Raw genomic sequence first — 22418 nt, 5'->3', positions numbered from 1 at the left:
TTTATGTCCACATAACTCTCACACTCTGCAGGCTACGAAAGCCACACTACACCAATCTCACGACAGTGATAGACTGCGCAAGGCATGCAACCGCAGTGCGAGTCGCTGTCCAGTTCGGCCCACTCACGGTTACTGTCTGCCTGTACCCTCTTGCTGGTTGGTTTTTGTATGAAGTTGGAGCTCTTTCGCCGATCCCTGGGAGCTCGCCTGGTCGCTTTGAGTCAGTTTGTACGGAATGGGATCAATTCCTCCTTGGCCACTTGGGGCTCGCCAAATCTGTCCTCGGGTGTTCTCTGTCCCACAGACTGGATTCTTTTCCCTGACCCTTCTTCTTCGGTCTGCCTATATAGCTCCTCCTATTAGACCCTCCGTGTCCCAACAGGACCTGACTCCTTTCCATTCTAACCACCCCCTCTCTTTTCCCCATCTCCAACTCCACCGAGGATTAGGAAAGAGGTTCGTCGAACTGGCGCCTTATCCCCTTGCTTGCCAAAGACAAGGCCAGCGTGTTCTGCTCCGCCCGTGCCTAAGGTCACGGCCACACTCCCAAAAGCAACAGAGCTTTTATCTGTCGGATGCAAGGGCCTAATAATGCACTTGCATACAACACAGCACCCCTAAGGAATCGTGCACACATCCCATACAACCCACCAGGAAAACACATAGTTACATGAAATAACAGGGAGTTTGCAGGCAAGCTGGTGCTAATTAATCATAATGTAAACTGATATTGTAGTGCAGAAATATTAAAACACTTTTAAGTCACACTTAAGTTACATTATAATTGACATAGTTGCACACAGCTGTTTTCTTGCCTTTTATTTTAAAAAGTGAAGAATGTAATATGTTCCATCCTCTACATATGCAGGTGACAGCGGCTACCCCTTGGAGCCTTGGCTCATCACCCCTGTCCCCGGGAACCACGCGACCTCCACCGCTTGCGGCCGGTTTAATAAGGCGCATTCCTCGATCAGGTCTGTTGTGGAGCGCTGCATCGGGCTGTTGAAAAACAGATTCCGGTGTCTGCAAAGGCACCGGGCTCTGTATTACCACCCTTCAACAGCCACCGCCATTATCTCGGCATGTGCAGTGCTCCACAACATCTGCCTTGCATCGAGCGAGCCAGAACCGGAGTCAGACTCCGACCCTGAAGAGTCAGAGTTGGAGTCTGAGCCGAGCTCGGACGGTTCTGAGCCGAGCTCGGAGACGTCAGCGTCGGCTCCCGAGAGGCTGGCTCCTGCCGGCCCTCCGGTCGGCCTTCCGGTCGGCCTCTCGGACAGGGGGAAGGCTCTGAGGCAGCACCTTGTCGCCCGGTTCGGAACCCGCCGCAGACGTGCCCGTGCGGAGCGCCACACACAAGGGGTCCGCCGCCACGACGGTAGTCCCGACCACCAGGGACACCGTCGGGAAGCCCCTCAGCGCCCTCGCTGCGGTGGTGCCCAGCACGGACGCCGCCAGCGACAGGGAACCTCTCGCCACCACGACTGACGTCCTGACCACCAAGGACCCCGTCACATCCTTGTCCTCAGTGAAGCCCTCCCCGTGGAAGCCGTAAAGTGCACACTTCGCTTCCTGCTCCACAGTCATGGCCGTCCACAAGCTACATACTCTCTTCAGCTCCTACACCTTGTGAAGTTCGTCCCACGGCCAGCGTGCTGCCTCCGGAGACGTGTCGAGTGCATCGCGGTGAAATCGATACAGCCTTTTTTATTTTTATGAGCTTATTATGGGTCGACAGTGACAGAAAAGGTTCGGAGGTTTAGTTGCCAGACGAACAGGTCATCTGGATTGCCCCTGCAAAGAACTCAGAAGTAATTTAGACTACCTCTAGAAAGAAATGCTTGCTTTTGCAGAGATTGCTTTCTTAGTTGCTGATTGAACCAGGGATATTGTTGTCACGGACATTGTTTCATTTTACAAATGCTTCAAAGCGTCTTGCCTTCTGCTCCATTTTATTATCTCTTTTATGGTACTTCATCAAAGTTAGGTGATTGTGTTATCTCAAGACAGTGCACATGTAGTTTGTTTTGAAAATTGCTTTATTTTTAAAGAAAAACCTGTGACTTCATGAATAAAAGTGTGATAACATGGAATGTAATATTTCATTCTTGGAAGTAAAACTGAGCATCGACTGGAACCATGTAAGCAATTGGGCAATCTTAAGTATATATCACAGATATCTTGTTGAACACTGTGGTCTTATTTGAGCACAATAGTTAAATTTCGAAAGGAAAAAAATATATATATATATATTCTCTGACTAGCATACCACCATATAAACACTGGACCACTTTGAAAGAATTATCACAGATGTTGCGCCAAACATTCTTATTTGAGCACAGCAATAGCAAGTTCTCGAAAGATAAAAAAATTGTTTCTGACTAAAGCAGCCGTCACTCGCGCGCTCCCCGTTGGTTCCGCCGACCCCTCCGCTGCCCCCGGCACACCCGGCTCCTCGTGGTTCGACATTTTGGTTTGAAGAAGGCGCGTAGCGCACATCCCGCATAATATTGGAACAACTTTCTCTCCAATTAATTCTTAAATGTATTGCAAAAGGGTACAAAAAAGCGATTTGTTTAAACAACGCCCAAAAGGTTTTGATTGTTTTTCAATACTTTTACCTGTACTAGAACAGATGCGACGGCCAGCGACGCAAAGGATTGGTTGCCGTTCCTTCGCTAAACGCAGGAACTGCTCCCCGCGTCGTAGTAAATCCTACCCCGTATCCCGCGCGTAGGGACGCCTCAGGGAATGCGTAGCTACTTCGGCCCGTCGGTGGTTGGCTCCGGACGTCGCTGAAACGGGTGACGGGTGTGAAGTTTGCGATGACGTAGCGGCGTCAAAGTGGGCAGAGCCGCCACGTGAGTGTTGCTAGGATACGCTCCTCCTTTGCATTACGTCACTTCCATGTACCTTTTCTCAAATGTCCAACCTAGCGATCCAGGTCTGCACATCCGTGCGTGGGTGACACGGTTCCATAGGTTTGCCGAGTACTGTTAGGAAGCAACACCAGGTAATTTTGTGCAATATTTAGCTCTGAAAGGCATCTGCTCCTAAGCACTCCGAGTCTGAGGTGTTAGACGTGCCTGACACCTCAGATTCCGGACGAGGACGAGTCTGAGGTGTCAAGACCTCCGACGGGTCTCACGACAGATCGGAAATATGTCCCAATTATGATCTCAAAGATTCCCGGTGCGCAAAGCACCCAGAATCATAACCTCTGAGATTGCTGACTGGACACCCGCGTGAAAGGGGATTATACTCGTAGTACTTTGCGCGCTGGGTATCTTGGAGGTCAATATTCGCGGTGCCACGGGAAATCTCCGAAGTTACGATTCATCCTACTTTACAACTCCTCGTGCAATCCTTGGGAAGTTTTGTCGTAGATATGTCCGGCCCTTGATTCTCCAAATGGGTATACACCAAGAGGCGGAACTGACTTCACGCCACTGCAGTGGCGCTGCTGTTCGCTGGGCGCAAACACTCCACTACACACGACTCTGGTTCCTGCGCACGCGCAGTGGTCACACCTCGTGTGGGAACTGCGCGTTGCCCACACCTTGCGGAGGCTTGTTTGGAAACAGCGTGCTGGCCCATTGGGAAGGAGATCCAACCGTCGCACCCCTAGTGGCTAAACTGAGAACTACTACGATGGGACAACAACAACATAGATGATTTGCTTGTGTTTTGACGCAGCGCTAGGCGCACGTAGCCGAGCGTTGCGTCAGTTTTCGGCTCGTGTTTAGTGAGTGAATTCGAACACGCACGCAGCACTCGGGAATTTTTTTTTACTTCATAATTCTCGACTGAGCGGGGGAAGGGAAAGGGAGTAACTGGAGACGAGTTGTACCCTAGCCTCCTCTATACTCACAGAGACTGGAAGTTGGACGACGGAGCCATAGAGTGCCCGGTCGCAGATTTGGAGCGCGAGGATTTGGTGGCACAGAGCATTTCTCGGGGAACCTGGACGTCAGCGCACAGCTTTTGCAGCGGCGAGGACCCGAAACATGGTTTTCAAGCCTGACGAGAAAAGAGGCAGTAGCGCGAGGAATGCGAGGAGCACGGGCGGACATTCCATGGCTTAGGAGAAGTGTGTTTCGGCGTCTCGCCGCAGCGGGGCCCCGTCACGTGGCTCTCCCGTCCTCCGTTGTCTGGCGCTCTATCTTTTCAATTTCGGCGGCCGCCTCTTGTGGCGATCTGCCAGGCTTTGTCAGTAGAGAAGCTATGGTCATACCCAATCTATGTCCCGCGCGCAATCAAGCGAGACGAAGTAAAGAATCCAGTGCGCGTGCCTTGTGTTGGTAAACACAGAACTCTGGGGAAACAAGCTGGACATGGCGCCCCCCGTAGTTTTGTAAATATGTCAAGGAAGAGGCTGTACTGCTTGTGGTGCATCCGTGTGACATATGAGGGCAGTCTGCCGACTAGGCTGCCCGTCCCGACCCGCTGGGTGTCTCCTCCCTAAGGGTGGCTTTCATTGACGTAATCATGGGCGCCATCTCTAGGGAGGTGGCTCTCAAGGCCATGCCGCCACTGCTGTTCCGAGCCTAAGTTTACTGAACCCATTGCATCAGGACATTTTCTCTAGTGGGTAAGCAGCAAGTGAGGCACAGCATGCTGTTTGCAATGCGAGCGTGTCGAATCTCCGAAGGTGAAAACTTGAACATCGGAAGCACTATCGTTAACCTTTAAAGACATGTTTTTTTGTTTTTCTTGAGTGTTGCGCGTTTTTTACCTTTGCGAATATGTGGATTCGGAAGCCTGGTGCGACGGACCGCTTGTTCCGTCTCCGGGACTGCACGAGACTGTGCACCAGACAAGCCCTCCTGTCCGCCTGGCCAGTTTCGATCCTGTGGACGTAGTCCCGCAACCAGCGGCGGCGTCGCGTCTGCGTGGCGTGCGACGAGCGAGCCACGGCAGTCGTAGCTCCTCTGCCCGCCGGCAGATCCGTGGGCTCAGAACGGGGGCTTCCCGCACTCGGAGGGTTGACCCTCCGAGGCTTTGCTTGACGCTTGCCGCGGCCACGCGCTTTTCGCCGTTCGTCTGCGTGAAGAAAAAGAAAGAACGGGGGAGAACGTTAGCTATGCGGATGATGCGGACGTGTTTTCCGGAGCTGCTGCGAAGTTAAGTATATTTCTTATTTTCTTCTGATTTATAGTGTGCATGTTGTAGTTGTTTACTGTATCGAAAAACGATAGCAATGTTAGGTTAAGTTAGGTTAGGGTATTTAGCTTAGCGTCAGGAAGTTGAGTGTGTGGGGTCGCGTGTCAGGGCTTTTACAGTGAAGCTGTATATGACTCGTAGGTGGTTTTTTTTTCGTGTCCGTCGACAGAAAACCCACGCGCGCGCCTTATCATTTATTATGTGGTTTTGAAACCTGTTTCAATAAAAAAACACAAAAGAAGTGTCAAAACCACGTGATAGGTTATAAGGCACGCGCGAACGATGAAAAGCACGTAGCGCTGCCCGCATGCGTTTCTCGGTAAAGATTGCGGTTGCATAAGCTGCCGCGGAAACGGCAGAGTACGAAGTGTGGAGTGACGTCACTAGCCTCGCTAACGATGCAAAGCATGTTGCGCTCCCCGCTTGCGTTTCTCGGTAAAGATTGGGGTTACATAAGCTGCCGCGGCAACGGCAGAGTATGAAGTATTTCTTATATAAAAAAAGTTTTGGTACACTGCATTTACTTTTCTTTCGTCAATCAATTGGTATAGACCCTTTTGCTGTTTCAAACATGGATTGCCGCTTGCTTTCCAAGCGACTTCCGGTCGCACAGTCTTTGCAAGCCTGTTGAGCTTGCTTATGTCACCAGTGCTAGAAAGCATAAATGCTACACGTACGTCAAAGTTGAAGATTTAACGAGGGCCCTCGGCTGTACAATTTAACGTATTGGAGGAGGCTAGTTGGTTTACAAGAATACTCAAAAAATTTTAACAGATCTCGCACTTCGTTTTTTTGGCGTTCACCTGAAAAGTTGGTAGTTTAACGTTTCATCTACATTTCAAGCAGCGCTGTTAAGGTGTTTTTTGTTAATTCTTTTTATAAACCGGAAGTTCTGTAGCACATCAAGGCCTGCAGTACCATCTGGTGGCGTTTGCCATAAAGAGGGTCTATAGTGCAGCGGGCAATCGTTGCAGGTGATACCACAGCTTCGGTGTCTAACCACCTTCACAGCATGTATTGGAGCCTTAATTGTTTGGTTAAACATTTTGGTGGGCTAATTTGGCCACTTTTGTTCGTAACTGCCCTCGTTTTTAGCCGCCTGTATCCTGGTGTCTCGGGATAGATTTTTATGTCCGTTTTAAATTGATGTGTTAAAAATTGGTTCGAGATTTTGGCCACAGTTCTTCAGTGTTTTTCAGGGCGGAGCAAGGGTGCTCTGCGGAGTGTTAGCCCTTCGGCCCTGAAGAATATTTCGCGACTTTGTAGCCCCTCCCCCGAGGTGCAGTTATTTTTTCTTCTCCTTGGATTACGTCCTGCCTGTTTTTGGTGTTAAGAGGGGGCGCACCTGAGAGCCCCATAGAGAATACATGAGGTTTTTCACCAAACTAAAAAAAATTTTCACATAATAAAGGCTGCGCGGATCTTCTTGAAAATTTCGGCTTTAAAGACATTGAGTCATTATCGAGACACTAAGCGCAACAAATGTTTCATCATAAATTTAATTATATTCTTTAAAAAATCATGAAAATGGTCAAAATTGGCTAATTCGGCACTCTTGCGTTCGGAGCGAATTTACAAAATTAAATAAATTCAAACATAAGAGGTATTGCGCTTAGTGTCTTCTAAATTTATTACGGAATCGAATAATATTCAAATTATTCATGTAAGTCGATTTGTTCCTTAACTACAGCAAATATAAAGAACCAAGGTGTCGGTGCTTGTTTTCGTCGTTTTTAAGGTACCTCTCTCTCCCGTGCGGTGGCGCTCGCTGTCCACGAAATGCGAAATCGTCCGTTCGGAGATCGGCCGGATCGGCACTGTGCGAGGTGTTCTTCCGCGGCCGTATTCCGCGCCCGTATCCTGTTTCATTCTGCACGCCGAGGCGTCAGTGTGCGTGTCTTGCCTTCCTGGTTCTCGCTGGGTAGGTCTCCGTGTTTTCGCAAGTGGCAAATTCACCTTGGAGCTATGGGTCGAAGACAACCGTCCTGTGGCAAGCGGATCGCGAGGTGTTCCACAACCTCGCGGTCCGTCAACGCGTTGTGCTTGTTTCTACTTTTTTTTTCTTTTAAAAGCGGGCTTTTTTTTACGCAAAGTTTTATTTTATCGTTATCCTTCACACAAACGTCCTTCGGCCTTGGGGTCGTGGAAATCGGGGATGAAGCGTGCACAGAGTAGATCGTTGTTTTCCTCCTTTTTATTTTTCACGGACGTCCTGCGACCTCCGTACGGTTCGTGGTCACCGCAATCTAACGCGGGGAAAAACGGGTCGCCTGCTCTGTAGTCAGGGTATTCCTAAGGGAGGGTGATAACTCGCTGTTCTTCTGGAAATTCACATATCACCCAAAAAGGTGACATGGGTAATGATTACGGTATGTTTTTTCCGGTATTTATTTTTAAGCGAAAATCGGTGCATGTTTTTCGGTGCTTATTTTTTAATCACCAGTGTATTATGGGTTGAGCGTCTTGTGATGACGCTAAAAAGCGTTGATAACCAAAGAAAAATGCGATTGGACAAGAACATTTTAAATTTCCAATTCTATTCACATATCCATTACGCTCTTCTCGTGGGAGCATTTATCCTGAAGAAAAATGCCTAAGTCATTGAGCTGTGAACGCATACTCAGTGTACAATCTTTCGGCCTAGAGAGGTATTGCGCACGCTCGAACGCGCTTTACAGCCCAGTAGACGAAGTTGGTGGCACCCAGAAGGCGAGTTTTTGAATGGTCTGTAGTAGGCAAAAGAAACAAATAACAATCAACGCATATCAGCTCTTCAAGCGAAGAGGCGCGTTTCTAAGGTCAATGGTTCCGGACGGCACTAATGTTGTTGGCGTTGTCGTAAGGTGACGTCAGTTCATACGAACTGACGTCATCTTACGTGATCACGTGACACAAACACGTCATCTTACATGATCTCGTTACACGAAATGACGTGATCTTACGTGACCACGCTGCACGAAATGACGCCATCTTACGTGACCACGTAACACGTCATCTTGTAAGTCAATCTCTCCCCACAGCAGCGCGCTCCGCGCTTTCCGGGCCCGTGCAGTGCTGTAGTCGAAAGCAAGCTCCCTATGGCAAGCGAAAGCTTCTGAAGTCTCACATTGAGAATACTCGCAAGCGACCGTCTGTGGAAGCTTCGCACGTTGAGGTTTTTGTTGAGATCGAGCCATCGTGTTCCATTAACTATAGTTGAAGTTATCGTTCAATAAAGCCCTAAAAAATATGAATGTAGTTGGTGTAGACATCAAGATCTAATCAAAAATGCGGTTTGACGTTGTTTAATTAACGTGTATATACAAGTGTAGAAAAAAATGAGTTATTTGTGCATAGATGTTTAAAAAAGTGTTTATTATTCGACACAGGACTTTGGGAGAAGGACGTGTTCAGATTTTTCTTCATGAGCGCAAATATACCTGACGCAATAAATAGTGACGATTTCATCGTCCCAGTGGTGAGCAGGTGATTTCTTGCTCGAAACAATGATGCCATTTCATAAACCAAGTTCTGTGACATATGCTTTTCCAATGCCTGGTCACTATTTTGTAAACCCTTCAGTCCAAACGAGTATACTTCTGTTTGTTTTTGTTAGCTTAGGAGGGGGTCACAGAGCCTATCTTTTTGTCTTCCTCTAGGACAGACGTACAGAGTTATACCGCAACACGCATCTGTGGAGCACACAGAGCTATCGCTCTCCTGTTGGCGGTACAGTAGCAGACGACACAACGCAGCTCCGTAGTCTATCGAGGGCACGGCTAGCCGCGGCCCGTAGCGCGACCGTTCAGACTAGGGAAATGGTTTTGAAGAACCGAGAAATGGTATCTTGTGTACAATAATCACATGTCGTTAGTATACTAGTATTCTACTTGCTAAGTCAAATAAATATTTGCAGCTTGTGAGAATATGTTTGCGTGACGATTTACCGTTCACACTCCTGACGGATGTTAGCGAATCCTTCATGTTCGTGGCTCGCAGTTATCGGTACCCCCTCGGAGTGACTTCACCATATATATTTTTTTCTTGCTTGCAGGACATCATAAAAATCACAAACACGCGAGAAAAAAAAATATTATGAGTACGCGTGATTTTGAGCTTCGCAGCTCTAAAGATGCCCGGTAAATGTCGTCCAGCTTGGGAAGAAACTAATCCTTTTTGTTGGAGTTTGACTATCGTATGCTGGCAGCTCGTTTCCGGTCCGTTTTGTCTATACTCCGTTTGACCGTAATTTGGCAACCCTCAGTCAGAGCTGCTGTGAGGGAATCACAGTCGCGGAGCAAAGCACGTGACAGCTACTTTTAGGAGCTGTACTATGGCCGCTGCAGCGCGTCTCCGACTGGTGTGTTTAGCGTCTTATGCTGGCCATACATCAAAAGTGGTCCCGAAGTGCAACAAATGAAGTCACAGAAGACGGAGTGTCACGCTGTTGCATCTCGCGATCCTGGCAATTCATCGTAGAAATGCTGACGAAAACCACGAGGGAACACGAGTGTCGCTGTCGTCATGGCGTCCCAACGAAAAGCAATTCTACAATTTCGATGTTTTTGTAATTCGGTAATTTAAATTGCTGTATACAATTTTTAAGAAAGTAAAGACATCATAACCAAATAGGAACTTCCGTGCTAAAACATGCAGTGCGAAGTGAAGACAACTACTATCTTTTTTTTTTTTTTCTTGATGTCCACAAAAAAAAAAAAAGGCTATGCAGCATCGATCCTACCGTTTTTTTTTTGTTGTTTTTTTTTTTCGCACATTATGTGATGTCCTCTAACACGAAAGTACCGACGTAAAAGCGCTGTAGAGACGATATAAAAACAAAAATTTAAGTGAATCGAGCTTTGTAGTGGAACGGAAAAAAATAAATAATTAACGACTTTTTACGGTAAACACTTCACCTCTAAGTAGAACTTCAAAAAAGTGACGGTTACGCGCTTTCATGCCCATTTCGACAAAGTTGGTAGAACGATGTATTGCATCTTGTGAATAGACATGTGGAGCAGCATGTTTATGTTAGAGGCATTGTGTGTAATCGCTGCGCAGTACCTGCCAAAAGAAGATATTATTTGGGCACAGTCTCAACCGTTTCCGTCTGTGTGTGCTACGAATACAGCAACTCTTTTCGTAGAAGTGATGAGGAAATGGCGTGCCCTTGATGATACGATTGTGATTATGAAATAAAATTTTTAATCATCCAATAATTGCGACCTGTCCGGTCGCCTGGAACCCCGACAACAACTATCGTCCTCTGGAAAGTTCATTCCAATATTTACACGTTTTGTGGAGTTCATCGAGCGAATAAGAATGTTCCAACAATGAGCTAAACCTACACGAGTTCCCGAATCCAACACGGCGCTTTTTGAATTTTAGCGCCTTAGATAGTTCTGCGAACAGTGTATACTTCTGTGCAAATATTCGTCTAACAGTTTTGCAACGTTGGAAAGCATCGGAATGATTCAGAATCACTGCGGAGTTGATACTCGGGAAGATAAGACGGGCACTTGGGAGAAACGGACCGTGGCATTTGAGACAGGGGCACAACCGGGGGACAACCGGGCTACAATCGCATACCCTTCCAAGGTCATCGCTTGGGCGACCGCGCGCGCGCCCAAGAAACCTTTCTTTTTTTCTTTTTAGGGGTGGTGGTGGGGCGGGGGGGGGGGGGGGGGGGGGAGGGAGGGGAGGGGAGTGGTGTAGGCGCTGATTGTCTTCCTCCTTTGTGGCTTTTGACAGACGCACAACGAGACTGGCAGAACAAGCGCATGATTCATTTCTTTCGATGGAGGCGTTCTGTCTGTGTATGCGAACATGATTTTTTTCCCCTTTTAGTAGTCAGTTGTTCTTGCCTTGACTCGGGTCCCAGTGGGTGCGTTGTCGTTGTATGCCCACTATATTTTTTTTTTTTTTAGTTTATGGTAGTTTTTGCGTTCATGGGGTATCAAGGTAGACAAAAAGAAAAAAAAAAAAAAATGAAATAGCGCCTCGACAAAAAAAAAAAAAAAAAAAAGTTGTTGCGATCAGGAACGTTTTCAAAGCGATTTTAGGAGCCTGCAGTGTTACCACAGGTGCAGGATTGAGAGCGTAACCCACGCACTTGAAGAGAAGGCGAAGCTCTCGTCTTATTGGAACTCTCTTTTATGGGTTTCCACGTCGCGATTGTCCTTCAAAATCAACTGTCATTTATTTCTCGCTCGTGGCTTCCAAGTACTGGAAGCCACGACTCGAGCCACAATAGTTCTGCGAAATCAAGGTTTCGCTGAAATGGATAACTCTCACGTACAGTTCGACGCGCAATACCTTTGCCGTATTGACTCGCGAGAGATGCCCCCAACACGGCTGAGTGTGGCGGTTCTCCAGACCTAACATCTAAATTTTGTTGCCTTACCTGTTACTATTTCGCGCCCATTTTGAGCCATATCAAAATGAAAGCGCATGATAAAATAAAAATGACACTCGTTTTCCGCTCGATGGAAATTTCACGCCAGCTCGCTGTCTTTGCTGGTACCTTGAGCGTTTACCAGCAATGCGGAGAGTTAAAAAAAAAAAAAGAAAAAACACGTACGATGGCATCCTTTGCACACTGATTACTTCTATAACACTGAGCCACCTCGTATCCTTTTGTTTTTCTTTCATGCTACTAATTTCTTTGTGGGCGGCATTACGGCTGTTACGACGCTAAGTCTGTCTGCCCTTCGAATTTGAACTTAGGCTCAGATCAGGGACGAACCAGTTTAAATCGGGAAAATATAATTAACACTGTAGCAAAGTAAATCTATCATATCGATCGGAAATACGATTTAGCACATTCCATCTGAACACATATTGTGCACAGCGAATGCAATAGCGAGTCAGCGTGCAAAACGCCACCACACTGAGCTACCATAACATGTCAGCGATTTTTGCATAGCATCGAGCACGGAAAAGAGAAAACAGTTATTCATTCACATAAACGAAGCAAATTTATTTAAAGCCCGGACACTTCGTACGTCCAATCTAGCTAAGGTTATCAATAGACACGACCATGTCATTTGTCGAAACGGATAAAAGACGTTGGCAAAAATGATTAGACTGAATAAGTGAATCTAACGCACGTATTTTAATAACCGACGGTCGCGCGCCTTCAATACTCTTTCCAATTGTCATTGCGCACCTTGGACACACTTTGGGGAGCAATGCATATTTACATCGCCGCCCGAGGTCTCCATTGAACGTGTAGTGCTGACCCAAATAAAATGCTAACCTGACTCTAAATCGCTCACCGCAAAGGAAGATTTCGAACAGGCGGTACTGTAGGTCACTTGAGATAAAAAAAAGAAAAACAAGCAATAGAAACGAGCGTCGTAAAAAAAGGGACCGGCATTTTTATTCCTACCTCCGAACAGAAACGAGCGCCACCCACTGCATCACACAGCGCAGAGGCCGGACTCGGCCACCGCGCGACGCGCGTACATACCAAGCGCGCGCGTGGGAAGGAGAAACTTCCTCCGCCGGGAGAACACGGCACATTTCGGGATCTATTTCACGCAGCGGATAACGCGGGCCTTTTCACACCTCGATACTGGCGCCATCTAGAAGTTGCGCGTTCAACCACGTTTCGAGCCGCGCGCCATCTGGTGGCTGAAACGGACGAATAAATAGAGGTACCGCGCCCTCTTAATGTAGGTGCCTTTGTCTTCAGAGATCAGCGTAAGGAAAACAAGGTAATCGTTTCTTTCCTGTGTGGTGCCCGCAGAGCGGTGGCGCGGCGAAACCATTAGGCCTGCTGATTTCTGGTTAGCCCACAGGCTTGGAACACTAGATATTGTGGCTGATGGCCTCCTTTCCTTGGTCATCTTGAATATAGTCTATAGGGTTCAGAGTTTTCGGTTTAAACCGATAAAAACCGATAAAAATACGCCGAATTCATTTTTAGAAATTCGGTTTTAACCGAAAAAGGTCAGTTTGCCGGTTCGGTGTTTTCAGTTTAAACCAATAAAAACCAATAAAAGTATGTCTAATCTGTTTTCTAACATCCGGTTTTAACCAAAAAAGGTCAGTTTTTTAGGGCAGCGTCGAGGAGGGTGGGCGAGGGGGGGTGGAGAGAGAGAGAGAGGGCTTTGCAAGGTTAGACACTGTGTGACGTTTTCGTGATTGCCCTCTTCCAAGGTCCAACATGCAACAAAAGAGGTCTTGGGTTGGCCTTCACGGGACATCTGTTTCTTTTCTGTGATCGGGCTTGATGTGTCAAGTTCCCGGTCCTAAAAAAAAAAAAGTTCGAATGTGGGCAATATGAGGTTTTTCACTTCATGCACTTCAGAGGACACCGAGGAAAGCCACTAATAGCTTTCTTAACACCCTCTCTAGAACTTCCCTGTAATTAAAAACATAAATACGATAGAGCTTTTTTTTTTTTTTTTTTGCCATTCCGCTGGTTTTTGCACTGTCATCACCCAGACGATCACGTCGTCAGAATGGGAAGGAAAAAGAAGCGCGCTGAAGATTATGTCCGCGAATTCCGCAATTTTCAGGTGTGTCCTGACGGAAGTTGTAGCGAAGACCACATATATGTATATCTGTCGCTAATCTTTGAGTGATCACAAATATCACAGCTACAAGGATCATATGATCCGGTGTCTGATAGTGTTTCTTTCATATTCACCAAAAAAAAAAAAAGCAACCGGTAAACTTTTTTGGAAATAAATATACACCGAAAAAAAAAAAGAACGAAAATCGAATTTTAAAATAACCACCGAAAAAAACTGAAAATCGAATTTTAAAATAAGCACCGAAGAAAGTATGCCGAATTTCGAGAACATAAAAACCGAAAACGCGGAACCCTAAATATAGAGTAGATATACGTAGCTATACGCCCGTAAAGCCTAAAGGCCGGGTTGTAGTTGTTGTGGGGCGGTCAGTGGTCCCTGAAGACCCTAGAGCAGTGGTTCTCAAATGGGGTCCGCGGACCCTTTGGGGTCCCCGAAGGCAATCTATGGGTCCGCGAAGCCCAACCTCATCAGTCGAGCCAGGAAATAAAAGTTGTCTTTTCTCCTTCGGAAGAAACGTTCCAATTTTCGGGTGCTTTTTCTCGTGTATATGTCAATAAGAGAGGTCTACTTCACACTAGCCCTTAGTTATATCCATTTATTAGATCATTATTATATTTAACCTATACCTTTCCTCCCCTCTCACCTCGAACGGGGTCCTCCATCATCTCGGCCGATCCACGAGAGGTCCGCGATACATCAATGGTTAAGAACCACTGCCCTAGTGGATTGTAACGAAAGAAGAGGCAGGGTGGAGCGGACGAGGAAGCGCTGGTGCGGTGCGACAAGCGTGAACGGTGGTGCTACTTGGCTGGGACAAGGTTCGAAAGTTTGTCGGAAGCGGAGGGAGAGCCCTTTTAGAGCCAGCGGTGTGTGCCGATTTTCCAAGTTCGGGAGGCGCTGGAGGCAGAATGGGAGAGCAGGAGAGCAGGGTAAATTGTATGAAAGGCAAAGTAGAAGACGAGATGGAGAAGCGAGTGTCACTGGAAGCTCACCTCAAGGAATTCAGGAAGACTGTAATGCACGTTTCACAGGCAGCGATCTTGCTCCTAGAGCTCGAGGTTACGGCGCACTAGACAAGGACAAAACGAGAGGCACACAAAGAGACAAACACAAGCGTTTGCGCTTGTCTCTTTGTGTATCTCTCGTTTGTCCTCGTCTGCTGCGCTGTAACCTCAAGGTGGATGACCAACTCGCCCAAGCTTCCGTTTTAGCTCCTAGAGCGGTGCGATTCTTGCCGCCGCGGCGCTCTGGTCAGCAGCTGGGGCAGCGCGGCGCGGTTCCAGAAGGTTGGAAATTTTTCGAGGTGGAAGAGCGACTGCATCTCCGCTGGCCATTCACAGCGCAGAGGAGAACCACGTGACCAGAGAAGAAGCATAGTGCGAAAGATTGTGCATAGGATGGCGTTTTCACGTTTTTCAAGCAGATGACATGCAGAGAAAGTACGCAAGCGAACTGTTCCTTTTTTTCATTTCCATTATAGGGTCCAGCTTTTTTTCTTTTTTTTTACTTCAGAGGTTGCGTTGGAACTGTTCGGGGAATTGGGGAAGAAATTATTCTCCCCTTCCTCAGAATATTTTGCAAGGAATGTCTGAAATATTCGGGCATTACCTAGTTTGGGGCCGATTGCAGCCCCTGCTCCAACTGTTCGGACACTGCTGGCGTTGGAACTGTGTGCTTGCAAAGTGAAGTTCCCCTTTCGTCTTCCATTTTTTAGTGTTTGAGAGTTTCTTTTGTTGTCGTGTTTCGCCGACGTCGTGTTTTGCCTTCCTCCTCATGAACACATGTCTTCATGCATATCTCCATTTCGGAGGCCGCTATATTTGTTGTAGCCTTTCCAACCAAGGTTTCACCCTCCGCGACAACGAACTCTTAAAAATAAACAAGTAAAACCGACTTTGTTTTGCGTTTTGAATTGTTTCGTATTATTAAAACAAAAATTAAAAGAAAGTGAAAATATAAGGCATTCAAATTGTTATTGGAGACCGCTAAAATGCATTGCGCACGTCCGCTTGCTGCAAGCAACGTTGGGCGTCGCAGCGACAGAAAACGCTCACGGACAACGCGGACAACGTATGTAAAATGAAACCTTGAGATTTGTGCCGCGGTGCTGCTAGCGACAGCGATTTCGGCCGCTGAACCGCTGCATGTGAAGCGCGCATAACGAAAGAGATGAAAAGGCCAGAGGCGCGGCAGACAGGGTAAGGGGTCGGGATGAGTGAGGCAAATGGGAACGGGAGAAGCCAGAGACACTAGAATCAGGGGTGAAAGAGGTGGTGGTTTGGAGGGCGAGACTGGAGGAACTGGAGGGGGAGCTGAAAGTAGTCGTGGCAACGAGAGGGGCGGTACAGTCAGAAAACTGTGAATTGAAGAGGACAGAGCTAACACTCTACAAAACTCCCGTGCGTCTACTTTCCCGCACAACACTCGGAGAGCCAATCACCGTAACTTACGGAGGCAGCTCAGCGAATGACGATGCCGAAACATATGTTTAGACCAAAAAACGCAGTCTGAGTTGTGACATTAAGCAATGCAAAACGTCACGCTTGCATTGCTTAATCTCACAACTTAGACTGCGTTTTTTGGTCTAAACATATGTTTCGGCATCGTCATTCGCTAAGCTGCCTCCGTAAGTTGCGGTGATTGGCTCTCCGAGTGTTGTGCGGGAAAGCAGACGCACAGGCTTTTTTTAGAAGGTGGGACGCGGGGAGAGGAATCACCAGGAGCATGCGACAGCGACACAGAGCCTCTCATTGCCCGTTCCCCGATCGGGGGTGCGGGACGCTGTGACACCGTCCAAGGGAAATCACGAACACGAACCGAAAAATGGTAAAGCAGAAAAAAAAAATCGGTCGGGGACAAAGTAGTGAGCGAGCAACCTGGTAAGGCATGGAGGGTAATAGTAGACGGTAGTTCAAACGTCTCCAGGTGCGCGGGGTGTGTGTAACCAACAGGGTGAGAGAGGACGGTCGGGTGAAGGCCGTGGCCCACCCAGGAATGCGCATGAATGAGGTAATGGTGAGTGCGAAGGACATGGTGTGGGGGAACATGCAGCGGCACAATTTGATTTTCGTGCATGCTGGGCTGAACAGCATCCCCAAGGGGAGGGTACACAATCTGGGAGAACAAATAGAGGCAGGGTTAAGCATGCTCAGGACGGCCTCCGAGAAGGTGCACATTCTGAGGTGCACCATCCCGGAGGTCGAGAGGAAGTCTGTGGCGATGGTGGGGAGTATCTTGGAGGCGAATAGGATGTTCAGGTGGCATGCGCGTTGACTGAGCTTCGACGTAATGAAGGTTAACAAAGACATGTACCAGAGGGGGGGGGGGGGGGGGGGGGGGCATCGCCTGCATTCAACCGGGGATTCAATAATATGCGACAAGCAGGGGGTGGCGGATAGACACAAGAATGGAAGGCAGGCCGTGGCGTAGCCAGGGGGGGGGGGGGGGTTAGGGGGCTTCGGCTCTCCTTCCCCCCCCCCCCCCCCCCCCCCCCCCCCGCCCTGAAATACAGCCGACCCTATAATATACACGTGCATTTTGACACCCTCTCCCCCCTCTCCCCGCAAAAATTTCTGGCTACGCCACTGGAAGCAGGGCACAGGTTTTTTGGGGAGCCCGAAAAGCCCTCGGTTAGATAAGGACCGATACGTAGGTGGGTCGGTAGGGGAGGCCAGGGAGGGCAAGAGGAAGCCTCGCAAAAATTAGGAAAAGGAAACGGAAACAACCCAATATAGGCTTTATAAACATGCAGGGAGGTCTAAACATGCTAAAGTATGAGGAGTTTGGAGAGCAACTAGAGGCGTAAAATTTTATAGCGTATGAGTTAGCACAAACGCACCTTAGATATGAGGATGAACTGCCATGCATACCAATCTACATTTGGATGAGTTCTAACAGGAGGGGAGGAAAATGAAAAGGCGAGGGATGTCGGCCAAGAGACAAAACTGGGAGAAAGCGCAAGGAAAGCTGCATCAGTGAACACTTATGGTTGAAAGGCAGGGGTTTTAACACTGTTCTGGGGTCTGTGTATCTGGAGAAATGAAAGGACTCGAGGAATGAAGGTACACAAAACATAGCAAGTATATCGAAGAACATCAGAGAAATTGGCTTTAATCAGGAAATAATTATCATAGGAGACATAAAGACTCACTGCCTGAAGAGATCTGCGATGACCTGGATACAGTTTTAGTTAATGCAGAAATAACGATAAAAAGATAACGTGGCAATGGAACAATTTTCACTCAACAATTGATTACTGTCTGATGTCCCACAAAGTGCACAACACACTAGGAGGCATAGAAATAAATGAGGAAGATAAAAAAAAACAGTTAGAAAGTTACCACAAGAGCATTAATATTATATTTGGCACATTAGAACCTTAACAACAAGCTCAAGAACGGGAGGGTAAATCGAGCCTAAATAAAACTCAGCTCCAGTCAAGTTTGGACGTTTTACGTGCCAAACAAGCGAAGGGAATCTGGCACACCCAAGTAGAAGACTGAGGTTTATTTTAGACCACCCGGGCATCTTTTGACGTGCAACCGAAAGCCCGGTTAGACGGCACCTTCTCCGCATAAGCCTCCTCCAGATTGCGGGCACCTCGGTCGGGAGCTGAACACGCCATCTGAGGATCCGTAGGACGGTGCCTTGCCTAGGAGCCACCGAGGCGGCTAAATTCAGCTACTGGAAGTATTCAAAAGGACTGAAAATATAGTATCTGAGCAACCAGAAAGGGAATGGACTTACTAGGATCTAGAAGGCATTTCTAGGAAGGAATTAGAGAGAAATCGAATTAAACAAGGAGAAAAGCGAAAACGAAAGCACAAACCAAAAAGCTGGTGGTATAAGAAGGTCAAATCAGTCATAGCCCGACGCTATGGCTAGAGAGTGCAGGTGGGAAGACAAAAGGAGAAACATTTCAGCAGAAGTAGCGTCAAAATGGAAGAACGTAATGAAGAGGAAAGTGGAGACATCAGCTTTAATACAAGTCAAAATCAGGAGTGCTGGAGTACATTGGATGATGGAGATAAATAGACTACGATAGGAATGCGGCAACAAGTTTTTGGATGCACATTAAAACGCAGGGGAGAAAGACAGAGGGTGCCGCAACGTAAAGGGGTACTGCGGCGTTTTCTTCATGGTACCCGATTTGACTGAAAATTGGCTAAACACACCAACAAGCATCACTGAAGTTGTAACCCAAATATTAGGCTAAAATAATATTTTTTCCGCAAATTTATTAAATTTATAATTTTTGTCCTCACCGGGCTCACCCTGTTTTCAAACTGAAATTCTTTACTGGCAACAATGAAAAACTGACGCCATCGGAAGGCAAAGGTCCACCCTTTGGAATGTAGACTTTGTTCCCAACTGATTCCAAGGGCTTTCATGGTGTCAAATGAATGCATTGGAATCTCGCTTCAGTACCCGCGCAGCAGCACAAAGCAAATGCTCGGCGTAGTCCATTTTTAGACTGCTCGCTCGACCTGCATGCCTGACTTCTGACGTCACGGCACTGAAAAGCGCGGAACAATACGATAAAAATACGATAAAAAGATGACGTGGGAATGAAACAATTTTCACTCAGCAATTGACTACTGTCTAATGTCCCACAAAGTGCGGAACACACTAGGAGGCATAGAAATAAATGAGGAAGATTAAAAGAAACGAAAAAAACAGTTAGGTAGTTACCACAAGAGAATTAATATTATATTTGGCACATTAGAACCTTAACAACAAGCTCAGGAGCGGGAAGGTAAATCGAGCTTAAATAAATGTTGGTTTTGGCATCATTTTCACTTCCTGATTCCTCAATAACCCTTCTGAATTTCGTGATACTAAATAGCATAACGGAAAGTGTAAAAACCGGCGATTATGAAAAGTATAATTAGTTAGGGTAGCTAAAAAAAATCGCCGGAGTACCCCTTTTATGACTGTATAGTTATTGTAATGTACGCTAGAGGTTCACTTAGCGCTAGTGTGCTATTGTAAATTGACGCAGACAGCAACCAGTCGAAAATTGATTTCCGGTAAAACATTCCTAATATCTATGACGTAGTAAAAAAGCTTGGAACATTTCTCACTCACGTAAATGGAAATATTTTCCAGTTAGTCTTTTTTTTTTTTTTAATCATGGCATTAATCATAGTGATAAAAGAGCTTCACGCGTGTATTTATGTGCACTGTTGGACACTGCTAAAGAAAGCATGGCGTCGGCGCTTTTCTGCATGGGAGATCTACGTGCCGAACGAGCGAAGGACATCTGGAAAACCACGAGAGATGGCAATAACTACGCAGTAACATTGGATCAGTGACTCCCTGTTCATGTAGTAGACGATCAAAATAAAGGCAAGGCCAAGAAATCATAGTGCGATTTGCAATAAATAAGTATTGATTTATTATCTCTGCTCTTGCACGTGTGGGAAGATGCTTGTTCTGAGTTCAAGGCATTAGCCGCACGCTGGAAATCTTTGAAAATAGCAAGGAGCCAAAATGCAAGTGCAACATAAAAGCTGACCGGCATAGGATATAATTAGGGCTCCGTGTTTTCGGCATACCTCGGCAAACCTCACTCATGAGGGCCCTCACTCACCCTCACTCACCCTCATCTTCACAGGTGAGGTGAGGGTGAGTTAGTTTCTGAATCAGGAAAATTCATGAGTGTGAGGGTGAGTGAGGGCCGTGAGGGCTGTCAGGGCTGTGAGGGCTGTGAGGACCGTGAGTGCGTGAGGGCCGTGAGGGCGGTGAGTGCGTGAGGGGCGTGAGGGGTGTGAGGGCCATGAGTGCGTGAGGGGCGTGAGGGCGGTGAGTGGCGTGAGGGAGGTGAGTGGCGTGAGGGCCATGAGTGCGTGAGGGGTATGAGGGCCGTAAAGGCGGTGGGTGCGTGAGGGTGTGAGGGTCATGAGTGCGCGAGGGGCGTGAGGGGTGTGAGGGCCGTGAGGGCAGTGAGTGTGTGAGTGGCGTGGGGGCCATGAGTGCGTGAGGGGCGTGAGGCCGGTGAGTGCGTGATGCCCCCTTCACACGGAGCAACTTTCTGAGCAATTTTGGTGTTTCTGGTGAGTTGTTCCCCAGCTTCCCTAGATCACCGTGCCCTAGATCGACACGAATTGCTGAGATCGGGTCCGGCTCGAAACAAGCGAGCAACTCCGAGCAATTCAAAGACGTTTGACACGGCTGCATCCAATCAAGGACGCGATATTTTCACGTGATACCTCGTGCCGGTGATGATGACAACAAAGGACTTGGTTCTGGTTTGAAATTTATCGTTTTTGGAAATAAAGTGTTTTAGAAAGATGCATTAGTATTCTCAACGAGATTTAAATGCATAAAACCACGTTTATAGCGCGTAATTGTGTGTCTAAATAGTGCAAGAAAAAAAATTCGTGATGATGACGACAAATTGCAGCAATTGGTTGCTGCGTGTGAATGCGGGTGGCCCGTGTTACTGGTGTTGCGGTGTCAAGTTTCTGGGCAAAATTGCCCGATCTGAAGTGGGCCTGAGTGGCGTGAGGGCCATGAGTGCGTGAGGGGCGTGAGGGGTATGAGTGCGTGAGGGCCGTGAGGGTGGTGAGTGCGTGAGGGACGTGAGGGCTATGAGTGCGTGAGGGCCGCGAGAGCGGTGAGGGACGTGAGGGCTATGAGTGCGTGAGGGCCGCGAGAGCGGTGAGTGCGTGAGGGGCGTGAGGGCCATGAGTGAGTGAGGGGCGTGAGGGCGGTGAGTGGCGTGAGGGCCATGAGTGCGTGAGGGGTGTGAGGGGTATGAGTGCGTGAGGGCCATGAGTGCGTGAGGGCCGTGAGGGCGGTGAGGGCGTGAGGGCCATGAGTGAGTGAGGGGCGTGAGGGCCGTGAGGTGCAGTGAGGGTGAGTGAAGGGCTGAAGGTGAGTGTGACTGTGAGGATGAGGGTGAGTGAGGGGCTGAAGGTGAGTGTAGTTGTGAGGGTGAGGGTGAGTGAGGGGCTTAGGTGAGTGTGACTGTGGGGGTGAGGGTGAGTGAGGGCGACCTAAAATGCCGACCTCTGGTTTTCGAAGTTTATTTTTCGTCAAATTCGGAGGGTGTTTTTCGGAGTTAAGGGGGCAACGGTTTTAATGTTGAAAGAATGGCCAGTTTGCATTTTTTATATTGTTTATACAAGCCCAAGTGACCAAAAACGCGTCACCTTTCCCAGAAAAACGGCTATTCTGCTGCTTAATCGCAAGGCAAAAAACGAATTATTTGCCGATCCGCAGCCGCCAGTGGCGGCTACGGGAACTAAAATGACGGCGTCTCTGGGGGATACGCGGAAGTCAACAAACCCTGTCCCCCTCCGCTGCTAAACTCGCCGTCAGCCCCGTGGCGAGCCGTCCTTTGTGTCCATCGCTCGCCGCGACCTTCGACGAGGCTAATCCTTTGAAAGTCGACACTCGCGGAGGAAGCGGCTGGGGTCTCTGAAGAGAGGGCCCAAGGGGAAACCACGTGAACTCTCAGAGACGTCACTCGAAAGTCGGCGTGGAGAGTTGAGAGGCACTTCGACCTTCGATTTGTTTAATTTTTTTTTTTAATAAGAACTAGCGGTCGCAAGAAAATGCGGCTTTCGGTTTTTTTCCATAGGTGACGCAGATTAATTTCCGCAGTTAATTGGCCAAAGTCTGAAAATCGTTTCACTGCCCCTTTAATTTTTTGCCGAAGATTCGGAGTATATCGGATTTTATATTTGTTTGATTCCCAATTCTCCAAAATTTGGAGTTTAATTTCAC

General features: G+C 47.7%; 1 protein-coding gene across 1 annotated transcript in view; it reads right to left on the bottom strand.

Annotated features, from left to right (window-relative positions):
* The window catches only part of LOC120846484 (matrix metalloproteinase-21-like), a 74708-nt gene that overhangs the window by 5426 nt on the left and 46864 nt on the right, over positions 1-22418 (bottom strand). The window contains exon 4 of the mRNA XM_040218242.2: positions 4736-5043. Within this exon, the coding sequence (XP_040074176.2) occupies positions 4736-5043 (308 nt within the window). The remainder of the gene's footprint in view (positions 1-4735; positions 5044-22418) is intronic.

Source organism: Ixodes scapularis, unplaced genomic scaffold, assembly GCF_016920785.2.
Source record: "Ixodes scapularis isolate PalLabHiFi unplaced genomic scaffold, ASM1692078v2 PGA_scaffold9__187_contigs__length_104089568, whole genome shotgun sequence".
Lineage (NCBI taxonomy): Eukaryota > Metazoa > Arthropoda > Arachnida > Ixodida > Ixodidae > Ixodes > Ixodes scapularis.
The sequence above is the reverse complement of the archived record's forward strand: the minus strand, read 5'-3'. Positions and strand labels throughout refer to the sequence as shown.